Source organism: Delphinus delphis, chromosome 2, assembly GCF_949987515.2.
Source record: "Delphinus delphis chromosome 2, mDelDel1.2, whole genome shotgun sequence".
In the NCBI taxonomy this organism is placed as follows: domain Eukaryota; kingdom Metazoa; phylum Chordata; class Mammalia; order Artiodactyla; family Delphinidae; genus Delphinus; species Delphinus delphis.
Window position 1 is genome coordinate 123,476,242 of NC_082684.1, and position 24,963 is coordinate 123,501,204.

The following is a 24,963-nucleotide window of genomic DNA, read 5'->3' on the forward strand; positions in this document are numbered from 1 at the left end:
CAGTGTCTAGCCAAGTTCTCTAGAGAGGGGGTTACACATTATGCAAAAGATAATTAGAAAAATGCCTGAATTTTCTGCCATCCTACAAAAGAAAAATTGGTATCACTGCAATAACTTATTCTCATAGTAATCATATCACAATTTTTAAAAATCCTCTGTGATTTCTTATTTTATTCAGTCCAAGCCATGGAAATGAAGTCTCCTTGTTTCAAGTCTGGGTTCATTCTTCAGTTGCTATAGCATGGGGAGTGACTCTGTTTTGACTCATATTTTATATTCTTTACCACTTACAAACCTAGAGGAATCCCAACTAAAGTGACTAATTTTCAGATTTCATAAGTAAAGTGGACAGTTCATTACAACACTAACACTACAGAGAACCATCATTAGAAAACAGTACTAGATTTCAATAACCAATATGGCCAGAGTATTTATTTACTGCTAAGCTATAACATATTTGATGAAATTTCCCCAGAAAACAGGACACGTGGAAATCTATTGGTATTGCCAGTTTATGGTCCACTTAAAAAGACCCAGAAGTGGATGCGTAAAATAAAATATATATGCCTAAATGCAAAGTAATTCAAGTTATGCATAGTTCAGTGACTAAAACAGAATATAAACTGGATAAACCTTACCCTAAAAGTATAAGTAATAGGTAGAAGTTACCACATCTAGGAAATCAACACACTATTCACTGAGATCATATCTACTCTTAGAAATATTTGTTAAAACATCTACGGCTTCCTAGAAATTTTTGTTTATTGGTCATTTTTATGACTGAAGGGCAGAAGTCTTATAGAAACAAGGTTTCTTCATCTACCATTTGCGAAGTTGAATGAAGAATCCTGTAGCAAAAACCCAGCAGCTCCCCTGTACTAACTGCTCCTATTCACTGCTGGCAAAGATGGACTGGCCATATGAACACCTGAAGCTGTATATTAACATTCACATCTAGAACAAACATAACTGGATTTCAAATACTGCTCTTCTAGTAGGCCTTCACCATGTAACTAAACTGAAACAGCACTTTATTTCCACTTTCCAACAAAAGTGACTAAAATGTATCCCTATAAATACATTGTAAACTTCATGACAAAGTATTTAGCTTTTCTGAAACACATCCTGGTAATACACTAAATAGCTATTCCCAGATAAGGGTCAAACTGACTACTGAGACTATGGAGTATTAAGAGTATGAAATTAGATATCAGACAGCCCTAGATTCTAATTTCAGATATTTCACTAAAAGAAGTAACTGTAAAGTATCTAATAACATTTTAAAAAATCAGTAATGTCATATTTCTGAAACATTTACCCTGTGATAAGCTCTGAACGCACTGACCAACTGCAAGCAACTGAAGAAAAAAAAAAAAAATTCCTTAAACACCAACATCCCTGTAAGGGCACTTACCACACTCATTGCGTTTCATATGTGTTCCATAAATATTCTTTCTGGACAACGCTTAGACACCTAGAGCTCTGTCATTCAATGTCTGATGCAAGAGGTGGCAGCTTCCTTTTTATATGTCTTTGTTTCCATCTCGCCACCTGTGTGCCTTCTGAGATCCAAGGGTGAGCTCCCATTTTTGCTTTGAACAGTGTGTGTGGGCACACACACACACACATATATACACACACATATATGTATATATAAAAAAAGAAAAAAGAGAAAATAATTAGCTCAGAAAAATCTATGAAAAGAAAAAAAAGGGATGTTTGAAAAACTGGCAAAGTGTACGACTACACCTGCCATTTCTAGCTATTCAGTTTTCACATGTCAAGCCAACATTTTCTGCCAAGAATAATGTCCTCTAAAAAGTCTATTGAGGCACAGTGACTGGATTTCAGAGTGTCCTTTTAAGCTCAAATTTTGAAATCATCATGTTCAGACAAGGTCCTGTGTCATCATAAACCTAGTCAAGGCCTCTGCAATACACTCCTACTTTTTTCTTTAAACAAGGTTATTTTACCTTGTGGTTTGGTCCACAAAAGGAGTGGTTTGTTTCTGTCCTAAAGGCAGCTAATACGACTTTTAGCCTTGTTGCAACACTACTGGGTAGGATCCACAATGACATTTCAGAAAATTCAGTGACCAGATTCTCTCTTCCTTTGGCACTGCATATGACTGAAAAAGTTTCAAGACCAAAAAAAAAAAAAAAAAAAAAGATAACATGCATTGCTTTAAGAAAATACAAATAACTGAAAATTATTATATTTATGGCCAGTCCCAAGGGAATTAGAATGCAAAGATGAGTACAACAGAATCTGGCAATGTATTATAAACTGAAAACCATGTATCTGAAAATTTCATGATACAGTAGAGGCTTATAACGGACTATGTGCTGTAATCAGTAAAAGTTTTATTTGAAATTAATACAATAAAGTGTTTCTGATCTTCGTAAGATTTTGAAAATTCTAGACAAGTACTACCATTTTCACATAATTCCATAAATTACCTCTACCAGTAAAGACCTATAAAACAAAACATCAGTTTTGTTTGCAAAAATTAAAGACTTCCGATCTCACTTATAATGTGGAATCTAAAAAATCTGAAGAATAGAATGGTGATTGCTTACAGGGGCTTAGGGGGTGGGGGAAATAGGGAGATGCTGATCAAAGGCAATAAACTTTCAATTATAAGATGAATAAGTTCTAGGGACCTAATGAACAGCATGTTGACTAGTTAACAGTATTACATTGTATACTAAAAATCTGCTAAGATGGTAGATCTTAAATATTCTCACACACACAAAAAAAGAAATGGTAACTATGTAAGGTAATAGACGTGCTATCTAAACTTACTGTGGTAATCTTCTCACTATATATACACATTACAAGACATCATGCTGCGTACCTTAAAATTATACAATGTTATTTATCACTTAGATATCAATGAAGTTGGAAAAAATTACAGGATTTTAAAATTTGACAGGATTACATGATTAAGTAACAATGAGTCTATGAAGGCAGAGAACTATGTCACATCTGACATGCTTTTACACCAAGTCCAGTTTACCTATCACATAAGCACAGAATACCACAAATAACTCAGAAACATGAAGGTTATTTAAGGTAGTATAACTATTATATCCCAGAATTCTTACTTCAGTTTTAAAACGTCCCAGAATTCTAATTGAAACTGTAAACCACACTGAAAATATGTATTGCTATGCAATGTGTATATATTTATGGAGTCACAGTTAATAAATGTGAACAGGAAATCAGGAAGTTGTTGTCCAACCATGTTTTAGATGAAACATGTATTCATCTAAATGCAGTAATGCAGGAAAAATTCTTAGGGACATCAAGTATTTACTTCCATGAATGTTTGCAAACTGAGTATACTGGTACATGACCCCAACAGAACTCTGCAGAAGCTTTGAATTAGCAATCCATAACAAAATACCCACACTTACCTTATACCCAGCATGCAATTACATGCATATCTGTGTCCCAAGTTTTCTTAGTATATTTTCCACAATTAAGATCTCTCAAAAAAAATTCAAGGAAGCTCTAGGCAGAGAAGACTATTATCACCAAACAAAAACAGCCATTAGAAATAAGCATCTTGCAGAATATAGAGCTCTCATCACTCACCTCTCACTTGCAAAAAAGGTCATCTTTAGTTAAGAATATTAGAGAACACGTCTTCTTCAAATATGCCGTGTGACCACTCATGTCAAAATCTAAAGGCCATGCATGCCAGCAGATGTATACAAGGATGAATGTTTTCCCTCCAAAAACAGAAAAAGAGTACCACAAATTATTTGAAGTTGATCCAGTGAGGAGACCGCTCAGAAAATAAGGCTCTTTACATACTCTTGCTCTAAAAACTGAAGGTTGTATCTGTCATATATGTCAGGGTCAATTTTATCCTAAGAGAATGGTTGGTTTTGTCTACAGTGATCCAGATGCCTGGGGCTCTGATAACCACAGTTCCTTTGTAACATTCACAAACTCTGAAAAAAGTATCACATATGTATTATAAAAATCTCCTAAACGAAGGAAGGCTTGGCTTCTTTTGTTCCTTACCTCATACTGGCCATTGATCTTAAAAACTACTTTGGAATAGACCACATAAAGTTGGTGCCAGCAACTGTAGTCATTTTGAAGGCCCCTTTTCTTCCAGAGACTATTACTTGAAAGGTTATGATTTAAAAGCTAGAAAACGAAACACAAATACAACCTCTGCTGATAAACATCAAAGGAGAAGACACAATCAGTCTACCAGTCTTAAATTATTATTATTACTACCAATATCTAACTGTGGTATTTTACAAGCTAATTCCTACAATCAATAAGGACTCATTTATTGTCTAGTTGAAACCTTAGCCGTAAAGCTTAAAACCTCCTACCTCTTCCTTTTAAAAGTGATTTCATTGTTCCCTAACCAATTCTAACTGTATCTAGATATCTGGCCATTCCTTAACTATTTAACTGGAAGATAATGTCTACGTCACTGAACACTTCCCATACATCACTAACTGATGCAGCTGGATATAATCATAATTTGTACTTAGGAGTGTCAACTGTCCCTGGCGGTCCAGTGGTTAAGACTCCATGCTTTCAATGCAGGGGGCGCTGGTTCAATCCCTGGTCAGGGAACTAAGATCCTACATGCTGCGTGGCACGGCCAAAAAGTAAAAGAAAAAAGTGTCAACTGTATTTCAGAGTGTAAGTTATCTTTAAGTAACACAACTTGTCTCAAATATGCAGTCTCCCCAGCTCCCAAGACCCACGCTCTGCCATTCATTTAAAAATCTGTAAGTAAATACTCACTAGTAGGGAATGATGATTACTCCAGGATAGTGTCATCTCTCTGACCGCACAGGCACAGGGCACAGTAAAAAGCTCATCAACTGAGGTAAACTTTCAAGCAAAAGGAGTACCCTCCTATTCCAAATGCTTTGATTGAATGAACAAAGTCTAATTCAACACCACAGTTTCCTTCTATAGATGGCCTTACAAGGCCTTTCATCACATCCCTACTTTCCTTCAAGTATGTATAGCATAGTAAAGTAGAGAGGGCTATGTGTGAATCTTACATGAACCACTTAACTCCCTGGATCCTTACGTGTAAAGGTTATTATCTGACACCAGTCAGTGCACAAAGTCAAAGTTATGAAGCTGAAAAAAGTATCACGACCATTTTACCATAAGAATTAAAGAGAAAATTATTTAAAGGAGTTGGTTAACAGGATTTACCTAATCCAAAATAACTTCAAGACCAGAAAAATCCCAGTCTTCACCCTGACCTCAAAAATAAGAAAAGGCAAAAAAACGTACAACAGTAGCTCACAGTTTAATTTATGTATTTATTAGCTAATATTAATGCAGCAGAGAAGACAAAAGCTCACAAACACTCCACACATTTCACAAGACACATTGCAGGAAAAAAAAGTGACTAAGAAGGATCAATAGTATCCTAGGGTCTTGGTGGACGCATTCCTGGGGGAGGTGGACCTTGAAAAGAAAAAGCAAAATTCCATGAGATCATAAAATAATAGAAAAACATATAAATATTCAGGGGCCTGGATAGCACTACTGAGAATATGAATACCCACTAACCTCTTATTCCTGGTGGAGGGGGTCTCATTCCTGGAGGGGGCATGCCTATTGGCGTCCCTCGAGTAGGAGGAAGCCCAATTGGTGGGCCCATGGGTGGTCTCATACCAGGTGGAGGAGCCATAATTCCTAGAATGAAAAATGGCAGAAATAAAGGCCTCATAAATCAGCTAAGATGGGAGCATTAAACACAAGATAATACTTAAAGAAATAAGCCTGGTACTAAGTAGAGTTGAACAATTTCTCCTTGACCACTGCCATGCTGGCCATCCCAATTCAAAAGAGTCCATAGCCTTTCATTTAAAATCAGTTTCCAAAAGTGGAAAACATATTCCAAGTTCCTAGTTAGGTAGTTAGGCTGGGCCTTAATTCAGTATCTTCTTATTTTTCATCATCACTCCTCAAGATGATACAATTTTTTCACAGATCCACACCTATATCTAAGAATCAAATTCTTTTAGTTCTTGTCCATCAATTCCTTACCTGGAGGTGGAGTTGCTCGACCAACAGGTGTAGGTGCAGTCCCACGCCCTGGTGGATACTGAGTTGGGGCTCCAGCAATGCTCGCAGTAGCAGCAACTGCAGCAGCTGCGACAGTGCCTCTTCCCTGTGGGGTCATTACCTGAGAAGGAATGGTTAGAAAGACAGTAAAGGTAAGGCACTTCCTTGCATCATTCAAATACAGAAAATAAGCAGTTGATCACGGACTATTAAACAAAAAATTAAGGCAATTCTGCACTTCTCTTATTCTCATTTAAAAAAATCTTGGCACACTATCACATTCTCCTTTAAACTGAACATGCCCCCTTTTAACCTAATCAGCCCTTTTGCATTTTCTCAACTCCGGTTTATCCATCCATATTCCTCTTCACTCACCAACAGTGATGAGTTACTGTTATCATGGTGGCTTTAATCTACTGCCTTCCTAATGTACATCTGTACCTTTCTTCCCTCTACAGTATATGCTGCTTACATAGTATAGTACGTACGCTCAGCTTTTTCAGTCTCCTCAGCCTCAGGTTCTAGGCACTTTCTCCCAATAATATAAAAACTTGTGGTTCCTCACCTGTTGGGATGGCCCCCCAACCCCTCGGACAGGGCCCGCTAATCCAGCAGGAGCCTGGGGAATTGGAACACCAGCTGGAACACCTCTGCCGGCTGCCCTACCAACCCCAGGGCCTCCTGCAGCTCCAGCAAGTGGTACCCGAGCAATGCCAGTCTGAAACAAAAAAATTATAGCTTGAAATCAAATGATTTATGAAAGTTATCAATAATCTTATTCCTAAAAAGCTACCCCTTTCCCACCATTTTCCCATTATTACCTATCTCATATTAGTTCTGTATTCAAAATAGCATCACCGAAGGCATCCTACAGATTAAATTGTACATTTTTAAACTGTGAGTCCATATATTTTCACAACCTTACCAAGAGGAAATAAATCACCAACTCCTACCCTTATCTAGGTTGCAGCCAGCAGGTAGACTAACCCATCAGAAAACCCTTAATCTCCCAGAATAGACAAGCAAGAACTTACATCAAGTGCCAGGCACGTGTTACCTGACAAAGGCACACTATACTGTGCCTCTGCTGTACCCTGATTTAGCAAATATTTCAAATAATGTGATGTCCTTCCACATTAATGTTCTGTCCTGTCCTACATCTTCCTTACATCTTTGGGGGGTGGTCCCTCCACAGTCATGGAAACCAAGTTCTCCCCACGCAGCAACACCAGACCCAAAACCCGCTTTTCTTCACGCTCTGGCTGCTTAGCATTCTTTGGCCTGTAAATCAGAAGAAAATTTTAGTATGATAAGTTATGGGTCACTCACTAACAGTTTTATAGATAAGTATCAATGAAGACAATAATTAATGCTCAGATGCTCATGCTCAGTTAATGAGTTATGACAAACAAAACTAGACTCAACTGATATATAAGGGTGAATGGCTCTTTTCCTATCATACTTCAATCTTCCAGAATGTTCCCTCAGTGTTATACTACAGCAAAACTAATTTCTTCTTTGTGAAACACAGATGCAAGTAACGCAGCTAGGACTGTTTTTTTAATAGTACTGATTGCAAAACTTGCAATTTTACTTTTTTCTTTCAGTTTTACTGAAATATAATTGACATACAGCACTGTTTAAGTTTAAGGTGTACAGCATAATGACTTACATACATCATGAAATGATTACCACAATACGTTTAGTGGACATCCAACACGTCTTATAGATAAAAAAGAAAAAATGTTTTTCCTTGTGATGAAAACTCTTAGGATTTACTCTCATAACCACTTTCATATATACAACAGTGTTAATCATACTCATCATGTTGTACATTACATCCCTTGTACCTAATTATCTTAAAACTGGAAGTTTGTACCTTTTGACCACTTTCATCCAACTCACCCTCCCCCATCCCCTACTCTGGTAGCCACAAATCTGATCTCTTTTTTTATGAGTTTGTTCTTGAAGTATAATTGACCTACAACACTATGTTAGTTTCTGATGTACAACACAGTAATTCAATATTTCTATACATTATAAAATGATCGCCACTGGCTAAGACTTTAAAGACAGGCAAAACTGAAACCTCAAGTTTTCATGTTAAGATGGGATTTAAATCATTTTTTAACTAAATACGTAAATACTGATGACAGACAACTGAAATAAAGGATGGGAACAGCAAGAGGCAATGACGCCATACCAAAAAGTTTTTAATAACAGACACCTGTTTATTCCTGGACTTACCACATACTATATAACCATGGGAAATTTTTTTGAAACCTTTCTTCTAATCTCTGTGATTCTAATTTCTTCATCTGTCAGCAGCAAAAATCATACATGCATGAGGCTTATACCACATACTACAGGTAATGCATTATTTAGGAGAGATTATTCCTGTAACTTACTGAAGAGTGAAACAGAAATTAAGAATATACCTAAAGCATTCATCAAATGTCTGTAGTATTCATCAACACTGTATTTTTAAAAATTCTTTTCAGTAAAAAGGCAGATTATTTAAACAAAAAATTAACATTGAAGCATTCACCATTCTAGAATTTCTGAAATAATCCAACTTTGTATGCAGGAAGACGACTAAGAATGAATAAAAAGGGAAGGACAGGAATATGTTACTAATTCTATTCAGATTTGAGAAGAACAGACTTATAGCAGTCAGGCAAAGGTCATCATCACCTTTCTCTTCATATCTGAAATCCCTAAATGAAGTGGTCAAATTAAATTTTTGGACAGTATATCGTTAACTGTGGAAACAGAAGAAATAAAGCCAATGGTCAAGGGTGATGCCTTGTAAATTCTGCCAAGAGCCTGAAACAAAGCCATCTTGAACATCTGGAGATATTACAAGCACTGACCCAAATACTCTAAATGAAAAGTCAACTGAATGGAAGTAGAATGTCCCTGGGATCTAGCAAGTGGCATGCTCTTATAGTTAAAGGAAGCTCCCCAATCACAGGTGCAAAGAGGGTGACCTCCTATGGTAAGGCACAAACATACAGACATTATTTCTGAAGAAACAGCATGGGCAAACCACAAAGATAAATAAGCAAGGGGATTAGGGATTGAGACCAAATCAACACTGACCATGAGGATTCAGACAAAACAAGGGGCATGCAAAGAGGCTGGCCAAACAATTGCTAGACACAGCCTGAATTATTCTATTCACATCTCAACTCCTCAACCATGAAGAGTAATTGTTATTCTTAAGATTCCCTCAATCTTGTTGAGGGAATGTTGCAGATTAATGTTACTGATCATTTCTCAATTTTCTAAATAAATATAACTTGTTATTTTGATCATACCATACAGTCTTATTCCCAGTTTAGTTCATAATTGTATTTCCAAAATTAAAACAGTAGTATGGATACAGCTGACTCTTAATACTGGGAGATTCATCCAATTCAGAGATGAGGCCAGGATATTAGACAAGAGACCAGTCCTGCCTTTACCCTACCTCCTTCAGTTACCCTCCCTACTGTTCAGCTTCTCCCTCAGTATCCCACTGCCCAAACCCAAATGGCCTTACTTGATCTTCCTGAACTCATCACAATCACAGAGGATCAAGTTCATATGTTTGTCAAAGGCCTTAAAGGTGCCAATGAAGATCCGGCCATCTTGCAAGATACATCTCATCCTATAGTCAATGTGCTGCAGCATCTTGCTGCTCTTTCCCACAGTCTGGAAGGAGTAAGAGAAGAGTTAGTCATCAGCTTGTCTGCAGCTACTTTCTAACCCTTTCCTGTTTCTTCCCCACTCCTATAACAATCCAAACCTGGCTTTCTTAACAAAAATATCATGCCTCCATTTCTTTTCTCCATACCTTTAAGATACTAGACCAAATTTGGACCCAGGACCATTTATACTCCCCTATGGAACGCTCTGCTTCTCAGAATCCCTCCCTATGCAGTCTTCCAGTACCCTAAATATATTTCCTCCCCAAGAGACTCCCAAACCCAGCTCTCCCTTCTAGTATTCCATCATTTTAATCCCTGTCCTTTCCCCAATTCTAATCCCAAGCTCCACCCTCATACAGAATACTTTACGCTGTTAGCTATTTCTTTTCCTCTAGACACCTAGCCAAATGGTGGGAAACTCCTATCTCCATCAAATCTTTGCAACTCCCATCGACCCACTGCAAATACGATGTATCATTTTTCAGTTCCCTTTTAAAGATCTCTGTCCTGGTTCCACCACACCCCACATCCCATATAATTCAGAACTTTGATCAGTGTTCCTCAAACTCTTTTTCTTTCATTTTTGTCCCACTAAGGCACCTTTTTAAAAGATTTTCATCCTAATTGCCCACTCCAATGAAACTTTAATATGCAGAAATACTGTATCTATTTACATACTGTGGCCCTTTTGAAGACCACAAACCACTGTCAAATCTAACATTCTTCCCATTCCTCAAAAACTAATTTTCAGTCCCTTTGGATATCTTTCCAGTTAAGAATATATGTTCTTGATTAGCTAAACTTAAACAGAAACACAAAATGGATTAGGATGCTGTATTTCTCTCTACAGACAGCCTTCCTTTGTACCAATCAAGCCTCAAAGCCCCAAACCCCTCCATTTTTCTTTCCCTGTTGATTCTGCCAAGGCCTTTCCCCTGGCTGTGGTTTTGCTGGACCCTCCATTTTTAAAGTAGTCTTGTTATCTATTGAAATCTGACCTCAGAGTCCCCCATCTGCAGGACGGTCCCTTACCACTGTAATTATGACCAAAAACTCTCTTTTGTATTTCCTCACAATGCAAGATTCCTCTTAAGATGTTTCCCAAACCATTATACCACTGTAACAGGACAACAGACATAGGTCTTCACCAGTTGTTATTCCATGAATGAAGCGTCATCTCTATAGATTAATTCCATATTAAGAACCCCCAAACACCCCACACTCTGGAAATTATATTGGGCATTTACATTAGCTTCTCACCCCTCTGCCCTAATATACATCTTACCATGATTGCTGCTCCACCAAATCCAATGTCCACAGGCAAGTTTCAGGATCCTTAAGACCTAAGGGAAGGCTACAGATAAAGGTATGATGCACGTTCTCCTACAAACAATGCAAGCTGGGGCGGAAGCTTCGAATAGTAGATGGAGCCTGCAGAGGAAAGCATGATCTAGCTGCACTGCAATCTACCATGTTTTAAAACAGGTAGACAATTTTGCATGAAAAGCACTATAAAAGACATTCAAAAACATCCCCTCATACTCTCATACCCACCAAGTAAACACCAAATTTCACTATTCCATCACCTTAACTTCCACATTGTACACACCCAGAGTTAACAGGTGGTTAAATTTAATTTTACACAGAAATTTTTAAACGTTTCAAAAATAAGCTTCATTTTCCATTCCCAAAATGTATTATTTTCTCTTTCCATCCTTATTTAAGGTAGTGTTTCATTCTCTGGTCACAAATTAACACCAAGTCATCTCAACGTCAACATTTTGGTATCTTTAAGTTTCTCCATCTGAGTTAGTCCAAATTTTTGCTCCTTGGCTAAACTACCTAAATGTTTTCTACCTCAGTGTTCCCTTTCCCCAAGCCAAAGTCCCTTCAAAATAAGCTAGGAAATCTCCCTTCACCAAGAAGCTAATATATTATCATATACCTGCTTAAGATGTCCTTTGTTAAAAGGGGACATAAAACTACTAAATGTTTACACGGATATACGGTCAACTTTCTTAGTAATCAAAGAAACAGGCATTAGAACAATACTCTCATTTCCCCCCAATATACTTAAGAAAATGCTTTGAATAAGTATGAGAACCAAACCTAGCCAAAACTGGTAAAGGGTCTCAAACTGCTAATTATACTCATTTAAAAGGAAACACACAAATTGTTGTCTCCACTATGTCTCTATATTCAATAGAGAAAATTTCCAAACAGTAAACTGCTTAAGTACATTTAAAATCTATTTTAGGATGTGAAAATGAAATCATTTAAATAGTGGTTATGAACTATGGCAACATCAAAACAATAAAGTAAAAGAATGGTGAGGATACCATTATACATGTGGAAATATAACACTAGATTAGAAGAGATAATGATATAAAATAAATAATTCAGTAAGGATGGTAAAATGCAGAGGGGATGTTTCGCTATAATTACCAAAATCTGATGGCAGTTCAATACATTTTTATGAGAACTTGGGGGATATCAGGTTTTCTAATAAAATAAACTGATCATTACTCAGAATATCTCCCAAGCTTTGTTCTCCACATGTAAACCACCATGCATCCTTTGTGCAGCTTTTCCTGAAAGTCAATCCTCCCCCCAATAAATGTAGTTTCTAATCCAAATTCACATAAGAAGTTTAAGGCCTATAATTCAGATGTTCTGAATTCTGACAGGATTCTCTATAAAGCAGACGATAAATTCAGGAATACTTCGTATGTTTGAATTACTAGCAACTTCCACTTTTATGATAGCATATCTAAGATTTAAGATCTTCATCAACCTATGGAGACAGGAAGTAAATCAAGTGGTTATCTGAACTAGGGGTGGAAATGGGGAATGAATTAAATGGGCACGAGGGGATCTTACTTGGGTAATGGAAAATACTAAGAGTATATGTGGCAGTGACTGCAAAATTCTGTAAATTTACTAAAAAGCACTTGTTTATAACTGGATAAATTCTATGGTATAGGAACTATACACCAAGAAAGCTGTTTTTAAAAAGTAAACTGTCTGGACTTTCAAATAATGGTCAAAGTTCATAGTAGGATTACTTTTTACACTGCCATTGGTGCCCTCAAAGAAAAATAACACAGCTAAACGTTCAACAAGACACTACTACTGGAGCTCACTCCCTTACCAACAATGGAGACATGCAACCAGACAATGAGCCACAAGACAGTGATTATTAGGGAAAAAAAAAGATGTAGCTGGATGTAGCTTTTGAAAACTTCATTTAAAGGAAAGAAATGTAATCACAAAAAGGTTTCAGATGTAAAGATTAATATAATGGAAACTAGTATCAAATGTGCATTTAAGGTGGGAATTTGTAGTAACCTCTCCAGTAAAAGTTTAAAATTCAGAGACAGGGCTTTTACCTTCAAGTGCCAAACAGATTTTAGAGTTGAGATTTCCCAATCCGACCTGTTTCAAATGTTTTATCCCACTTGGCCTTTCAGTAAACACATACGTCATCAGCCCTAGTTCATAGAGTTTAGCTATTAAGAGATCAACAAATGCAAACAAGATTTCCTGGTATACTGGATCAGAACAAAAAAGGAAGGCCAGTCAGGCATGTGTCTGTCCATCTACCCTGTTTGAGGTTCCAAACCCCTCCCATACCCACTATCTTGTTACCCAGTTATCAAGTATAAAAATGCATCTGGTGATTTGAGTCATGGACTAAAGAACTGGAGACCTCAGAACTGAGGATGTAATATGTATAAAATAATTTGCATAATAGGATACACATTTCACTCAGAATAGGGGTTGACTGACTAGGGAGGTTAGGAAAGGCTTCCCTTAATAAGAGGGACTTGAAATTTAGGAACACTTATCTCTCGTCCCTAAATTTAGCACACCATAATCATGAACCCTTGTAAGGGAAAGGAGATATATCACTTTGTAGAATGATCAAATGTATCTCCACAGTAGAGGAGAACAAAATGCTTTATGAGGAAGAAGACAAGAGCAGCAATATCACACTGCATTAAGGAATTAGCAGTTACGGTGAATCTCCTGATGAAAGTGCACATAAGCAAATAAATGGCCCAGAAAGCCTGACCAAAAATATCCTGGGATTCCTCAGAGGAGGAAGTTCTCAAACTTTTGAAAAGTGTGGAGTTTGAAATGATTAAACTACGTAAATATGTAAAGCTTCCTTAAATCAAAGGATATGATGGTCAGACTTGGCCAAGCAACATGTAAGAAATGAGAAGTCACAGAATAATGGTAATGTATTAGGGTTCATTCTCTTGGTTAAATAACAGACCCTTCACAGAAAAAAAAAATGCAAAAAGTCTAACATGAGAAAACACAAATAAGTGGAAACTATTAATCCACAAAGCAATGCCATTTAAACCAGAGGAAAACAATGTTTCCCTTTTTGAAACTGTTTATTTATCAAAGGGAAAAAAAAAGACAACAAAGGTGGTACTGAGAAATTATCACTCTAGTAAGTATTCTTGATGGCAAATCAACACTGCTCATGATGCTGTTAGAAAGCAACATAACAAAACATTTAAGAATCATACTAGTATTTATACCCTAAGCCCAAAATTGGATCCTTACCCTAATAAATTAAAAATACCAAATATATCTTAAAAATATAGCACTAATATTCATAACAGCATAGCAAACTAGGGAAAAAAAACACAGGTACAAATGAAAAGTAAATCATGAATGGACCATCATTTATTCATTACAAATGATAACTGTGAGGACTATGTAATAAAATGGAACATTAATGATATACATTTAAGTGGAATAGTTTAAAAGCATGATTACAATTAACTACATTTTCAAAAGAAAAGCAAAAGGGCAAAATGAAAGAAAATTCAACCTCATGCTGCTGCGGTTGAAACATGGGTATTTAAAGTCTGTGGTTTACTTTCCCATTTTTCTTGGCTATCACTCACATGATTTAGATTTTTATAATGAAAAAGAAAACATATCAATTGTTAAAATGCCTTTACCCATTTACATGTATAGTAGACTTTAGCACTAGTCTTAGACCTGACCCTTATCCCAGAAATTCATCTGGTTCTCTACCGTGGAATATTTACTTCATATACTCTCCTTCTACAACCCCTTTCCCTTCACCACACTGTATATTATCACCACTTCCCTACTGGCCCCATCTTAGTGTTTTCATCTTTGAAAGTGGTTCTCTAAGAGAGAGATTAGCCAACTTTTTCTTTTAAAGGGAAAGATAATAAATATTGTAGGCTTTGCCTGCCATTCAATGTGTCACAAATACTCCCATCTGCCACCGTACTGCCAATAACAGCCACAGGCCATACGTAAATAAATAGACATGGCTGTGTGTCAATAAATTTACAAAAACAGGCAATAAATGGGCCAGATACTTTACCAACTCCTGCTCTATAACAATCCTAGTACCTAGTACTGTTTAGATGAAACGAGCACTTGAAACTCAGAAAACTGGATGGTCCTACTTACAGATAATGTATAATTTAAATAATACTTTACTCAGGAACTTACAAGAGTATGTAAACTGCACTGAGAAGCCAAAAAATTCTTGGTTAAAAATAGTCAATTATGCACACTTACTTATTTAAAAACGCCCTTACTCTGGGGAACAGCTGAGGACAATGATCAGATTCTACCCACCCCCCGAAATCAATTCCACTGTCTTGCAATCAAATCCAATCAATTACTGCCGAATGCTGGGTAAAGGATTCAGCTGGTGAGGATTTTCCCTTTGCTTTAAAATTTGAAATGATGGCCATAAACAGGCCTAATTAATTTGAGTTGAGGGGTTATATTTCAAAATAGAAATAAAGAAAATCTAGAAGAAAACTCATCTATAAACCCCTTTCCTCTAGTAGTTTCTAAAAAGTATATATTAAACCCTTTGGATTGAGATCTTAATTTTTAAAAGTCGGAAAGGAAAAATAAAGTATTAAATCAAAATTAATAGCGTTTTCCTAAAAATCTAAGCAACCAACACAAGACACACTGTAAATAAACCTACATAACATAGAAAAATCATAGATTAATAGCTTTATTACATTGTCAGCTGATTCAAACACATTGGTAAAAAAAGGTAAGAAAAAGATAAAACAAAAAAATTAGTTAATAAGCATGGGAAATACTTAGCTTCTCATTTGCTAATGGATGTGATATGTATTTATAATTCAATAGAAACAAATTATATATAATTAACATAAACAATGAAGATGAAAGTGTAACTGGCACTATATTTTTTCATGACAACAGACTAATGTAATAATTCATAATACAATTCAGAAAATGTACCTTAATTTCAAATTCCTTGACTCAATTTATTTTTACATCTGCATATCCAAGGAAATGATCCTATCTAAAGTTTTATGCAAAGCAATTCACTGAAGCTTTATTTCAAACTACCAGCAGAAAAAAAAGGAAGTCTCTCACAAAAAGAAATTATAAAACATATTAGCAGGATATTCAGCAGCTATTTATAATGAAATATTTTTCATATGTTACGGTGAAAATCAGTACAAGTTAAATATGAATAAAAAAAACTACCTAGGGCTTCCCTGGTGGCGCAGTGGTTGAGAGTCCACCTGCCGACCCCGGTCCGGGAAGATCCCACACGCCACAGAGCAGCTAGGCCCATGAGCCATGGCCGCTGAGAGGCCCATGTACCACAAAAAAAAAAAAAAAAAAAAAAAAAAAGAACTACCTAAAAAAGCAAGGACTATACAATGTCTGAAAAGTAATACATGACAAGCATCAGGGTAAAAGCATTAAGACCCTGCTTTTACTTTTTTAAACTTTCTGCTATGTGTTTATTTGTATGAAGCCTTTAAGAAAAAAAACTTCTTTGGACATAACCCAAATAATTAAATGACCTCCAAACACCCTACCCTTTAATTAGTTCTTTATTCTTGATCATGACTGCATCAGCTCTAACCTGTTTTATTTTGTTTTCTCTCTTGGAATCAGCTACCTGGGTGTTCCAATACTTCTTTAACCACCTCTTGGTGTCTCAGCTAAGAATGCCTGTCTCAGTTCCGCCTGGAAATCCACCACAGGTACTTGCTGCTGCTGCTGAGATCGCCTTGGATACAGGTGACACCTATGACAAGAACACAATACACATAAATGAAAAGACATTTTCCTATATAGATAACAATGTGAAAGAAAACACAGAGACCCTTACATTTAAGGAGATCCTCATTTAGGGTCAGAGCATGCCATTACCTTATGAAGAAAGTATAAAACTGGAGACTCCACACAGAGTTACTGGGACTGAGGGATACTTACCCTCTTGGGGGATACTAGCAAGGAACTTAAAAAAAAAAAAAAAGCTCTTTTTGTTTAAAATGCCCTGTGAAAAGTACCATCAGTATAATATCCATTACTTACTTTCCAATCTGGAAACAATTCTTTAACCCCCAAGGAGGGAGGTGGGCATTTGTTAAGGCATTTCCAGTGAGACATTAAGGCTGTCATTCATGCTGACAAGTCATTACCTGAAACAAAGAACTTCCAGGGCCCAGGCTATTTAAGCTCTTAAACTATGTAAACAACCATCTGTTAGTCATCAGAGAATTCTGGAAAAAAACGCTCAATATATTCCTACCTATCAGTCATCTGGCTGTGAATCTGATCCTGAGGATAAGAGATGCAGGAGGTTACACAGTTGCTGGCTAATAATACAAGCACGGAAAAAAAAAAAATCACCAGCCAATTCTGCCCTTGTTGATAAGTATATATATATGAAAATATTCAACAGCAGATGGATTTGAAAATGGGACTGTGATAAAAGGTTTTCCGCTATTTTCTGTAGTTTTTAAATAACATTTTTAACATTCTGTTATATAATAAAGAATTAGGCTGGAGGTAACCTCTAATCCTTTGAGTTTAACAAGTGATAGCAGTATCTTTGTTATTCATGGTGGGCCTCTGGGATCACACCAAAGTTAATGCTAACTAGATGACTCAGGATTAAAGCTGGGCTTAGAGAATATCAATACTGCTTACCTCTTCCTATAATCCACTCACAAAGTGGATAAAGGTGGCTGGGGAAATTACACTATTTTCCTAACTCAAAACTCCCCTCAGCTTCTTCCCGTAGTGCAGCACCCTCTAGTATTTTTACATAATATACATAACAGACATCAGGAAAATGAAGTTATTTCTTCTTCAAAAGCAACAAAATATTTCCATAGATATTGACAAACTAATGACACCTAAAGCACTCTTTTACAAGATTAGGATATGATAATCTGTTATACTGGTCCACATTGATGCTGCACTGGATAAAGGCTCTAATAAAATATAACAAATATGATAGAACCTTCACCCACTAACAAAGATCCTCCCCCAAGAAATCCCCTCCACCCATACCTCCACCAATCTCTAAACTACCTCAAGATATTTCTAGAGACTCTGGGAAGGAAAAAATGGCACTTTTAAAAACTCTGAAGTTACAAGAGACTGAAGGGGAAAAATTACATTACTATATAAAAGAAAATAGGCAAATGCCTATTGTAAAGGACAAACTATAAACTATTCACTCTTAAATATTCCTTTTCAAAGTAATTTCCAAAACGAAAATGTAACAAAGGAAAGAATAATGAACTATGAAGAATAAGTAAAATAAACATGGGAAAATGGAGAAATCTTTCGCCTCACCAATAGTTTTAAACGTGCAAATATACTGAAGTTTTTCCACATACAAAATGAACAAATAACAAAAATAAGACGCAAAATGTTATCTACTTTTTACAACAATTTCTGTAAAAAGCTTTCCATTTGAAGTGAAATAAAATACAAATAAATATTAATAACTACAGCTGACCCTTGAACATGGGTTTGAATTGCGTGGGTCTACTTATATGTTGAGTTTTTTTCCAATAAATATATTGGAAAAGTTTTTGGAGATTTATGACAATTTGAAAAAACTTGCAGACAAACCACAGAGGATAAAAATATTGAAAAAAGAAAACGTTAGGTATGTCATGAATGCATAAAATATATGTAGGTATACATTTAACATAAAAATATGTGTTAATCAACTGTTTATGTTATCAGTAAGGCTTTTGGTCAACAGCAGGCGATTAGCAGTTAAATTCGGGGGAACTCAAAAGATATATGGGGATTTTTGCCTATGTGGGGGGTTGCGCCCCAACTCCCTTGTTATTCAAGGGACAACTGCAATATTAATTTTCAGATTGACTGCTCTTACCTTCATTGTAATAACTAAGAAAAGCAAGCAACCTAAATATCCATCAGTAAGCTAATGATAAATGTAACTATGTTATTACAACACCCATACTCTGCAATTTGTAAAATAAGGTAGATTTATATGCACTGACATGGAAAGATCCCCAAGGCACATTGTTACAGAATAAATCTCATGTATGTAAACAAACAAATCACAAAGATGCCTCCCCTCACCCCATGTGTGTACGCATGAATGCATAGGAAAAAGTTTGAAACAATAGATATCGAAGTACCTGAGGATTATATCTGGAGAGAGAAGGGGAATGGAGTAGTGGTATACTGAAGGAGGCACTCACTTTTTATCTCAAAATTATGTGTTTTAAGAAGAAATTATATTCATATATTACTAATACTTATAATTTTGAAAAATAACAGCTTTAGGAAAGAAAAATGATGTTACCCACAGATACTGTCAAGATTTGTGGTAATGACAAAATGCACGTAACTGTAGACTCAATATATACCATGTCATTAGAAATGTTAATATATTTTTAATTGAAATGTCCCTTCTAGAAATACGTATGCATATCCTAAATAAATGAAGGGAAAAAATGTATACAAGTTTTTAACTGGGTAAATGTACTAACTAAAAATAAAATTCTAAATATTGCAGAGCAAGCATGAATACATAAATTAACATCTCTTCAAAGCACAGAACATTTTGCAAGCACAGAAAAAGTGACTTAGTAACAATATAAATACAGCAGAAATAATTTTAATATAAATATGTTGAAGGATGTAGAATTTTATCAAGATACCACTCACCCACACATATATGGAAAAAAGGGAAATACTTATCACTACAATTTTAACAAAAGTTGAGTTAAGTTAGGATGGCATGGTTAAGGATGATTTAACTGCTTTTTTGCTATATCGATATAACATGCACAAGCTTCTTTCATTAATTAAATTCATTTCAAGCCCCTGATCACAGGATACTTTGTTCCAATTTGAAAATGCCCTAAATTGGTTCTCAACGCTGACTGTACTCACTCCTGGTTGCTCAGTGAGGCTGTTCTTCTCCGTTTGACTTGGACTTCTACCTCTGGTACGTGCTGTTCTGTGGTCCGTCTCAGGTGTAAACGGTCCCTGAAGCAGAAAGAGGATTTGTTTTATCCACTTCATCAATTTTTGAAATAACCATTTCTTTAAAGGTTATAGGGACTTCCCTGGTGGTCCAGTGGTTAAGAATTTGCCTTCCAATGCAGGGGACATGGGTTCAATCCCTGGTCGGGGAACTAAGATCCCACATGCCACAGGGCAACTAAGCCCGTTCACCACAACTACTGAGCCCACGCCACAACTAGAGAGCCTGCGCACTGTGACAAAAGACGCCGCATGCCGCAATGAAGATCCCATGTGCCGCAACTAAGACCCAAGGCAGCCAAATAAATAAGTAAATAAAGATTATATTTAGAACTACATTTAGTATGATGGAGTTTTTAAACTCCATCTAATTAACCTAATTAAATCTAATTAAAACATGGTAGAGTGATGTATGTCAATTATATCTCAGTAAAACTGAAAAGAAAAAAAAGTAAAATTGAAATCTTAGAATATCTTTATCCACCAATAGTCAAAATCTATCCTAAAACCACTTTCTCCCTTTAGCATCCCTTTGACGTCAGAAAACTTGGGAGAAAAACTATCTAAAAATTAAGCAAAATTGTGTATTCCTACATATATTCACACATACAGATATAAAACTATACACTTACAGAGATACATTTATATACAGGCATACTACCCATACCTACATATCCCTGCAAAATAACGTTGATTCTAAAAATGGTTTGAAAAATATTTTACTATGATAGATCATTTTGTATAGTGGAATAAAGAATAAAATTTAAATTTCAAAATGTCTAAGCAACCTCTTGTGCAAATGCTTCTTAGGATTCGCAAAATAAGAAATTTTAAAACTGTATAAAAAAAAGAAACAGCCACTGACATTATAATCTTCAGAACAGCACACAAAATGTCTGCTCAAAGGATCTGAACATGAAATCTACTTGGGTCAACCAGATTAGAAACTACAGGAACCACTCACGAAATTGAAATTCTAAAATGTCAAATCAGAAAGGAGAGAAAGGCATTTTACACAAGTCATGTAATGTAATATATCAAAGGCAGAATTCAAAGGACACATACCAAAAGATAATTCCCTAAACCTGTGCTTTTAGAATTCATGTTTAGATTATGCAAAGTAACCAAAATAGCTTACCAATAACCCCAAATTGTTTTCTTGCTTCAAAAACTTCAATGTTCTAATCAGGCAGTAGAAAAGACCATTTTTTAAGAAATCACATATCAGATTTTTAAATGGTAAAAGTACTGAATATACTTTGCTAATCTCCTTGACCTTTGATTAGGCAATGTGACAACACCTAAAGTACCTAATGAGAAAGAAATCCATAAATAGGATTTCATCAAAAGTGAACATTTCAGAAAATTAGCACTTAAGGAAATAAAATATTATATGTACATAATGTTAATTTTTTGCTCCAAAATCACTTTCATTAAAAAAATACTAATCTGAAAATGCACTGAAGAAAATGTGATGAGATCACACAATATTTTTCCTAACGGCCTAATATTCTATCAAATATTTAGGATGCCTTACACCTCTCCCCTCAAAAAAAACTCAATTATAAACTCAACGACTAGGACCTCAAGAATGAGAAATAAAAAAACACAAAGATAATGTGAGGTAATCCCAGTCTGTGATCTTCCAACAAACATAAGACGATCAGTGCCTCCAAAACAAACGCTATAGAATCATCAAGAATTCTGAGCCACCCAGCATTCAGGAACCAGAAAATAAACTTCTCTGCCAAACCTTTATTAGTGAAGGATGCGGCCTTAACCATCAACAACCCTTGCTCAACGTACCTTGCTTTAGAAAACAACACACAGTCCTTCGACTAAGTGTCCTTGCTCTAAACTTCAGAAAGCGTTCACACTCCCTCCCCATTCTCAAAAAGCCGTGGTACTATACCAAATATTCTCAAGGCAGGAGAGAGACCTTCAAACTTCACCTCTTTCCACAGGGTCCGCCATATTGAAGTCCTGAGCCCGAGGGCATGACTACAAAATGGCGGACCAGGAATGATGCACACTCATCTTGCAAAGGGCCAAATGATCAGAAGTTCATATTTGAAGCACTATCTTCCTACAAGCAGAAAAAAGTAGGTGCAAATCATATAAGTATCGCAAAATACCAGACTCCTGCTATTTTTCAAACTACTGGAAAATAATTCCAGAACAAAGCTTCCCAGGTTTCTGAATTTGTATTTTCCTTAATTACATTCTAACTCAGCACACAACCAGGCGTACTGTTTATGATGCACGAGGAAAAAAAGAAAAAAGGCAAGCACATCAAAATCCTGCAAAGAAAGTCCTTTAAAATATCCCCCCAAAAGTCAAAGTAGTGGAATACATAATACAGGAATAGTTACTTTGTTAATTATCCTTTCTCAGCAAATATTCACAGAAGCTCCAAATTCAAAAATGATGGAACGAAACCATTAATTTAAAAATTCGATTAAGGGCAAGAATTCACTAATCCCACATACACCCACATTCTACTTTTCTCTCTCCAGTTCTCCTTGAGCAAGCACAACTCAGCCCTCAGTTCCTAGGAGCTCTGAAGGAGCTGCGACCCCCTGATTTAAGGAAAGTATCTATAAAGATGACATCACCAATGGAATATCCAGCGATTAAGAAATACGACAGACACTTAAAAGAGATGCAGTTGTGGAATCATATAACCTGGAAAGTTGAAATCAGAGGTTATAGGAACGGTAATTGTCTAAAGGGATACTGAAGCCACCTGAATGTGGCGAACAATTAAGACTGTTCACAATACAACCTAGGGAGAATCTACAAAAATGGAAAAGCTCCTGCACCGGTGATGGAGACTGTCTTAAGTAGCACAGTAAATCCCGGAATGCCCTCACCTCTCTTGGCCTCCAGGCCCTTAAGCGTAACAGAAAACCCGGGGCACAGTGCGGCTGCCCTGCCAGTCCAGGCAGGCAAAGAATGTACAAATTGCCCCCTGTATAAATCTCTGATCTCCCCACCTTCCCCACTCCACTGCGGCACTGCAAGGAAATGGTGGAACGCCAGGCAGTGGCTGAGCAAACCTGTCTCCTTCCTCCCCTCCCCCTACCCCCACTGCAGCACAGTAGGGAAGAAAACAGGGATTGGGTACACAGGTGAAGGAGGTGGCTGGCCACCCCACACAGCAAAGACTGCGCAAACCCCTTCCCCCGAAGCATGCCCCACCGCAGGGGGGAAGTGGTGTCGTCGCTGCTGCGCCTGCGCACCCTAAACCCACACCTTCCCTACTGCGGCATTAGGACGCGGCAGCCGCCCACCCAGGCCCGCCTCCTCTACCTAGCACGTCGCTTTGCAGAGGGTGCGGCTGACACCCCTGCCAGGCAGAAGTGGCACAGCTGACCCTCCCACACTGCGGCACTGGGGGGAGGGGCAGCACCCCCCCCCACCCCCCCCCCCACACACACACACCCCTCGCGCCTGCGCAGACCCATACAGCTGCGGCAGCAGCCATCTTCGCGGAGCTGCACAATGGCAGTTACGCGACACCGATCCCCGCGCACTCCCGGGCTGGCCTTAGAAATTCTCATTCCAAACGCAGGGAAAACCTACGCGAACGAGAGACACCCCTGCATGTCACATCCCAGAACCTGGCAGGTCCCCCGCAAGATGCACTAAACAGGCTGTGGACATCATATCCCTCATCTTACACCAAACCCACAAATGTGAGAAAAATAAAGGACTTAAGTATATAAGGACCGGACATTTCTGCAGCCACCCCTTCAGCTGAGGCGCAGGGTAGCAGTTTCGCCACAGTATTCAAATTCTAAGAGCACCACTAGTCACAGAAAATTGAACGTTTTCTTTTCTTCAAACGAATGGCCTCCTCCAACTGCCCGCCCCCGCCCCTGCCCCTCCCCCTCAACCCCCTCTACCACTGCCCAGAGAGCGACTCCGCGAGACCCCCAGTCCTGTCACGGCCCCACCGCCACCCTGCGGCCCCCATCATCGCTGTCACCCCGCCGTCCCCACACCGTGGCAACACAGGCCACCCCGCCACACTCCTGCCGCCCCCTCCAATCACCCCCGCCACAGGCACCGCGGTCACCCCGCCGCGCCCTCCAATCATCCCCGCCACAGCCACTGCGGACACCCCGCCACCTCCTTCATATCAGTGCCACGGGAACCACCCCAACCACCCCCTCCCACTACTGCCACACACCAGTGCCTCCGCGGACACAGCACCTGCTGCCCCCTGGCCAGTACTGCAGCCCCACTGACCCCACCCTTTGTACCCTCCCCCACTTAACACACCACAGTGGCCACCGCGATGTACCCTCGCCACCCGCGGTCACGGCCTTGGACCTCAAGGACAAAGGGCCACCCTAGAGAGGGTCTGAGGGGACGCGACAGGATGGTGCAGACGCGCCAAGACCTGACAGGACGCGGACAGAATACCCCCGAGGAGGGCCAGCCCAGCCCCAAGCCTCCAGAAGGTGCCCTATCCGGCCTCCGGACAAAGAACTTGAGGGCCCAGATCCCCAGTAAATACTGAAATATTTCTAGTTCTGGAAGCCTGGGATATCATGCAAACAAAAATGTTTCCCATGCTGCCGCTGAGGGAAGACACCACACGGCTGACCTGGCCCGCTCCATCGCGCCGCTGGCCGCTCCTCAGAACACACCGTTAGGCATCTCCGGCAGCAGCTCCACTCTACGCGGCCTTTGCCGGGGCGGCACCAAGAAATACGCCGGCTTTGCCTGCGCGTGCGCGGCAACCCCCTCACCACCGGGCCTTGGGCACGCATGCGCGTCTGTTTGCCGCAGTAGCGGTGCCGCAGCCCTGCAGGTGCCCCGGCGCCCTACCTGACAGGAAGAACTGGGGGATGGTATC

The 24,963-nt window shown here is 38.2% G+C and overlaps 2 protein-coding genes and 1 non-coding gene across 6 annotated transcripts; all 3 read right to left on the reverse strand.

Annotated features, from left to right (window-relative positions):
- Window positions 1-1,843: 1,843 nt before the first annotated feature.
- Window positions 1,844-1,917, reverse strand: LOC132421475 (small nucleolar RNA SNORD107). The gene has a single exon (XR_009518719.1). It is a non-coding gene; the product is annotated as a small nucleolar RNA SNORD107 (small nucleolar RNA).
- Window positions 1,918-5,298: 3,381 nt separating this feature from the next.
- On the reverse strand, window positions 5,299-11,180 carry SNRPN (small nuclear ribonucleoprotein polypeptide N). The gene is made up of 7 exons (XM_060005528.1): window positions 11,047-11,180; window positions 9,614-9,765; window positions 7,239-7,350; window positions 6,635-6,787; window positions 6,052-6,190; window positions 5,572-5,697; window positions 5,299-5,466 (listed from the first exon to the last, which is right to left on the reverse strand). Exons 1-7 carry the CDS (start codon window positions 11,047-11,049, stop codon window positions 5,429-5,431), a joined length of 723 nt encoding a protein of 240 aa, XP_059861511.1. The 5' UTR covers window positions 11,050-11,180; the 3' UTR covers window positions 5,299-5,428.
- Window positions 11,047-24,865, reverse strand: SNURF (SNRPN upstream open reading frame). Of its 4 annotated transcripts, none has more exons than XR_009518438.1 (4): window positions 24,712-24,865; window positions 20,004-20,099; window positions 16,693-16,857; window positions 11,047-11,115 (listed from the first exon to the last, which is right to left on the reverse strand). XR_009518438.1 is itself a non-coding variant. In XM_060005529.1 (4 exons), exons 1-3 carry the CDS (start codon window positions 24,723-24,725, stop codon window positions 16,749-16,751), a joined length of 219 nt encoding a protein of 72 aa, XP_059861512.1. In that variant the 5' UTR covers window positions 24,726-24,865; the 3' UTR covers window positions 11,056-11,192; window positions 16,729-16,748. The 4 variants fall into 4 exon arrangements, 2 of the variants coding, with proteins under 2 accessions (XP_059861512.1, XP_059861513.1); XR_009518437.1 differs by having other exon boundaries at window positions 11,055-11,192; XM_060005529.1 differs by having other exon boundaries at window positions 11,056-11,192; window positions 16,729-16,857.
- Window positions 24,866-24,963: the final 98 nt, after the last annotated feature.

Bases quoted from the DNA above. Each gene is read 5' to 3' on its own strand.
- SNRPN (XM_060005528.1), bottom strand. The intron at 6,788-7,238 runs GTAAGGAAGATG...TTTTTGTTTCAG, and splicing joins AGGGACCACCCCCCAAAGAT to ACTGGCATTGCTCGGGTACC. The intron at 5,698-6,051 runs GTAAGGAATTGA...TTTTCATTCTAG, and splicing joins TCGAGCAACTCCACCTCCAG to GAATTATGGCTCCTCCACCT.
- SNURF (XM_060005529.1), bottom strand. The intron at 16,858-20,003 runs GTGAGTACAGTC...TTCTTGTCATAG, and splicing joins GCCTCACTGAGCAACCAGGA to GTGTCACCTGTATCCAAGGC.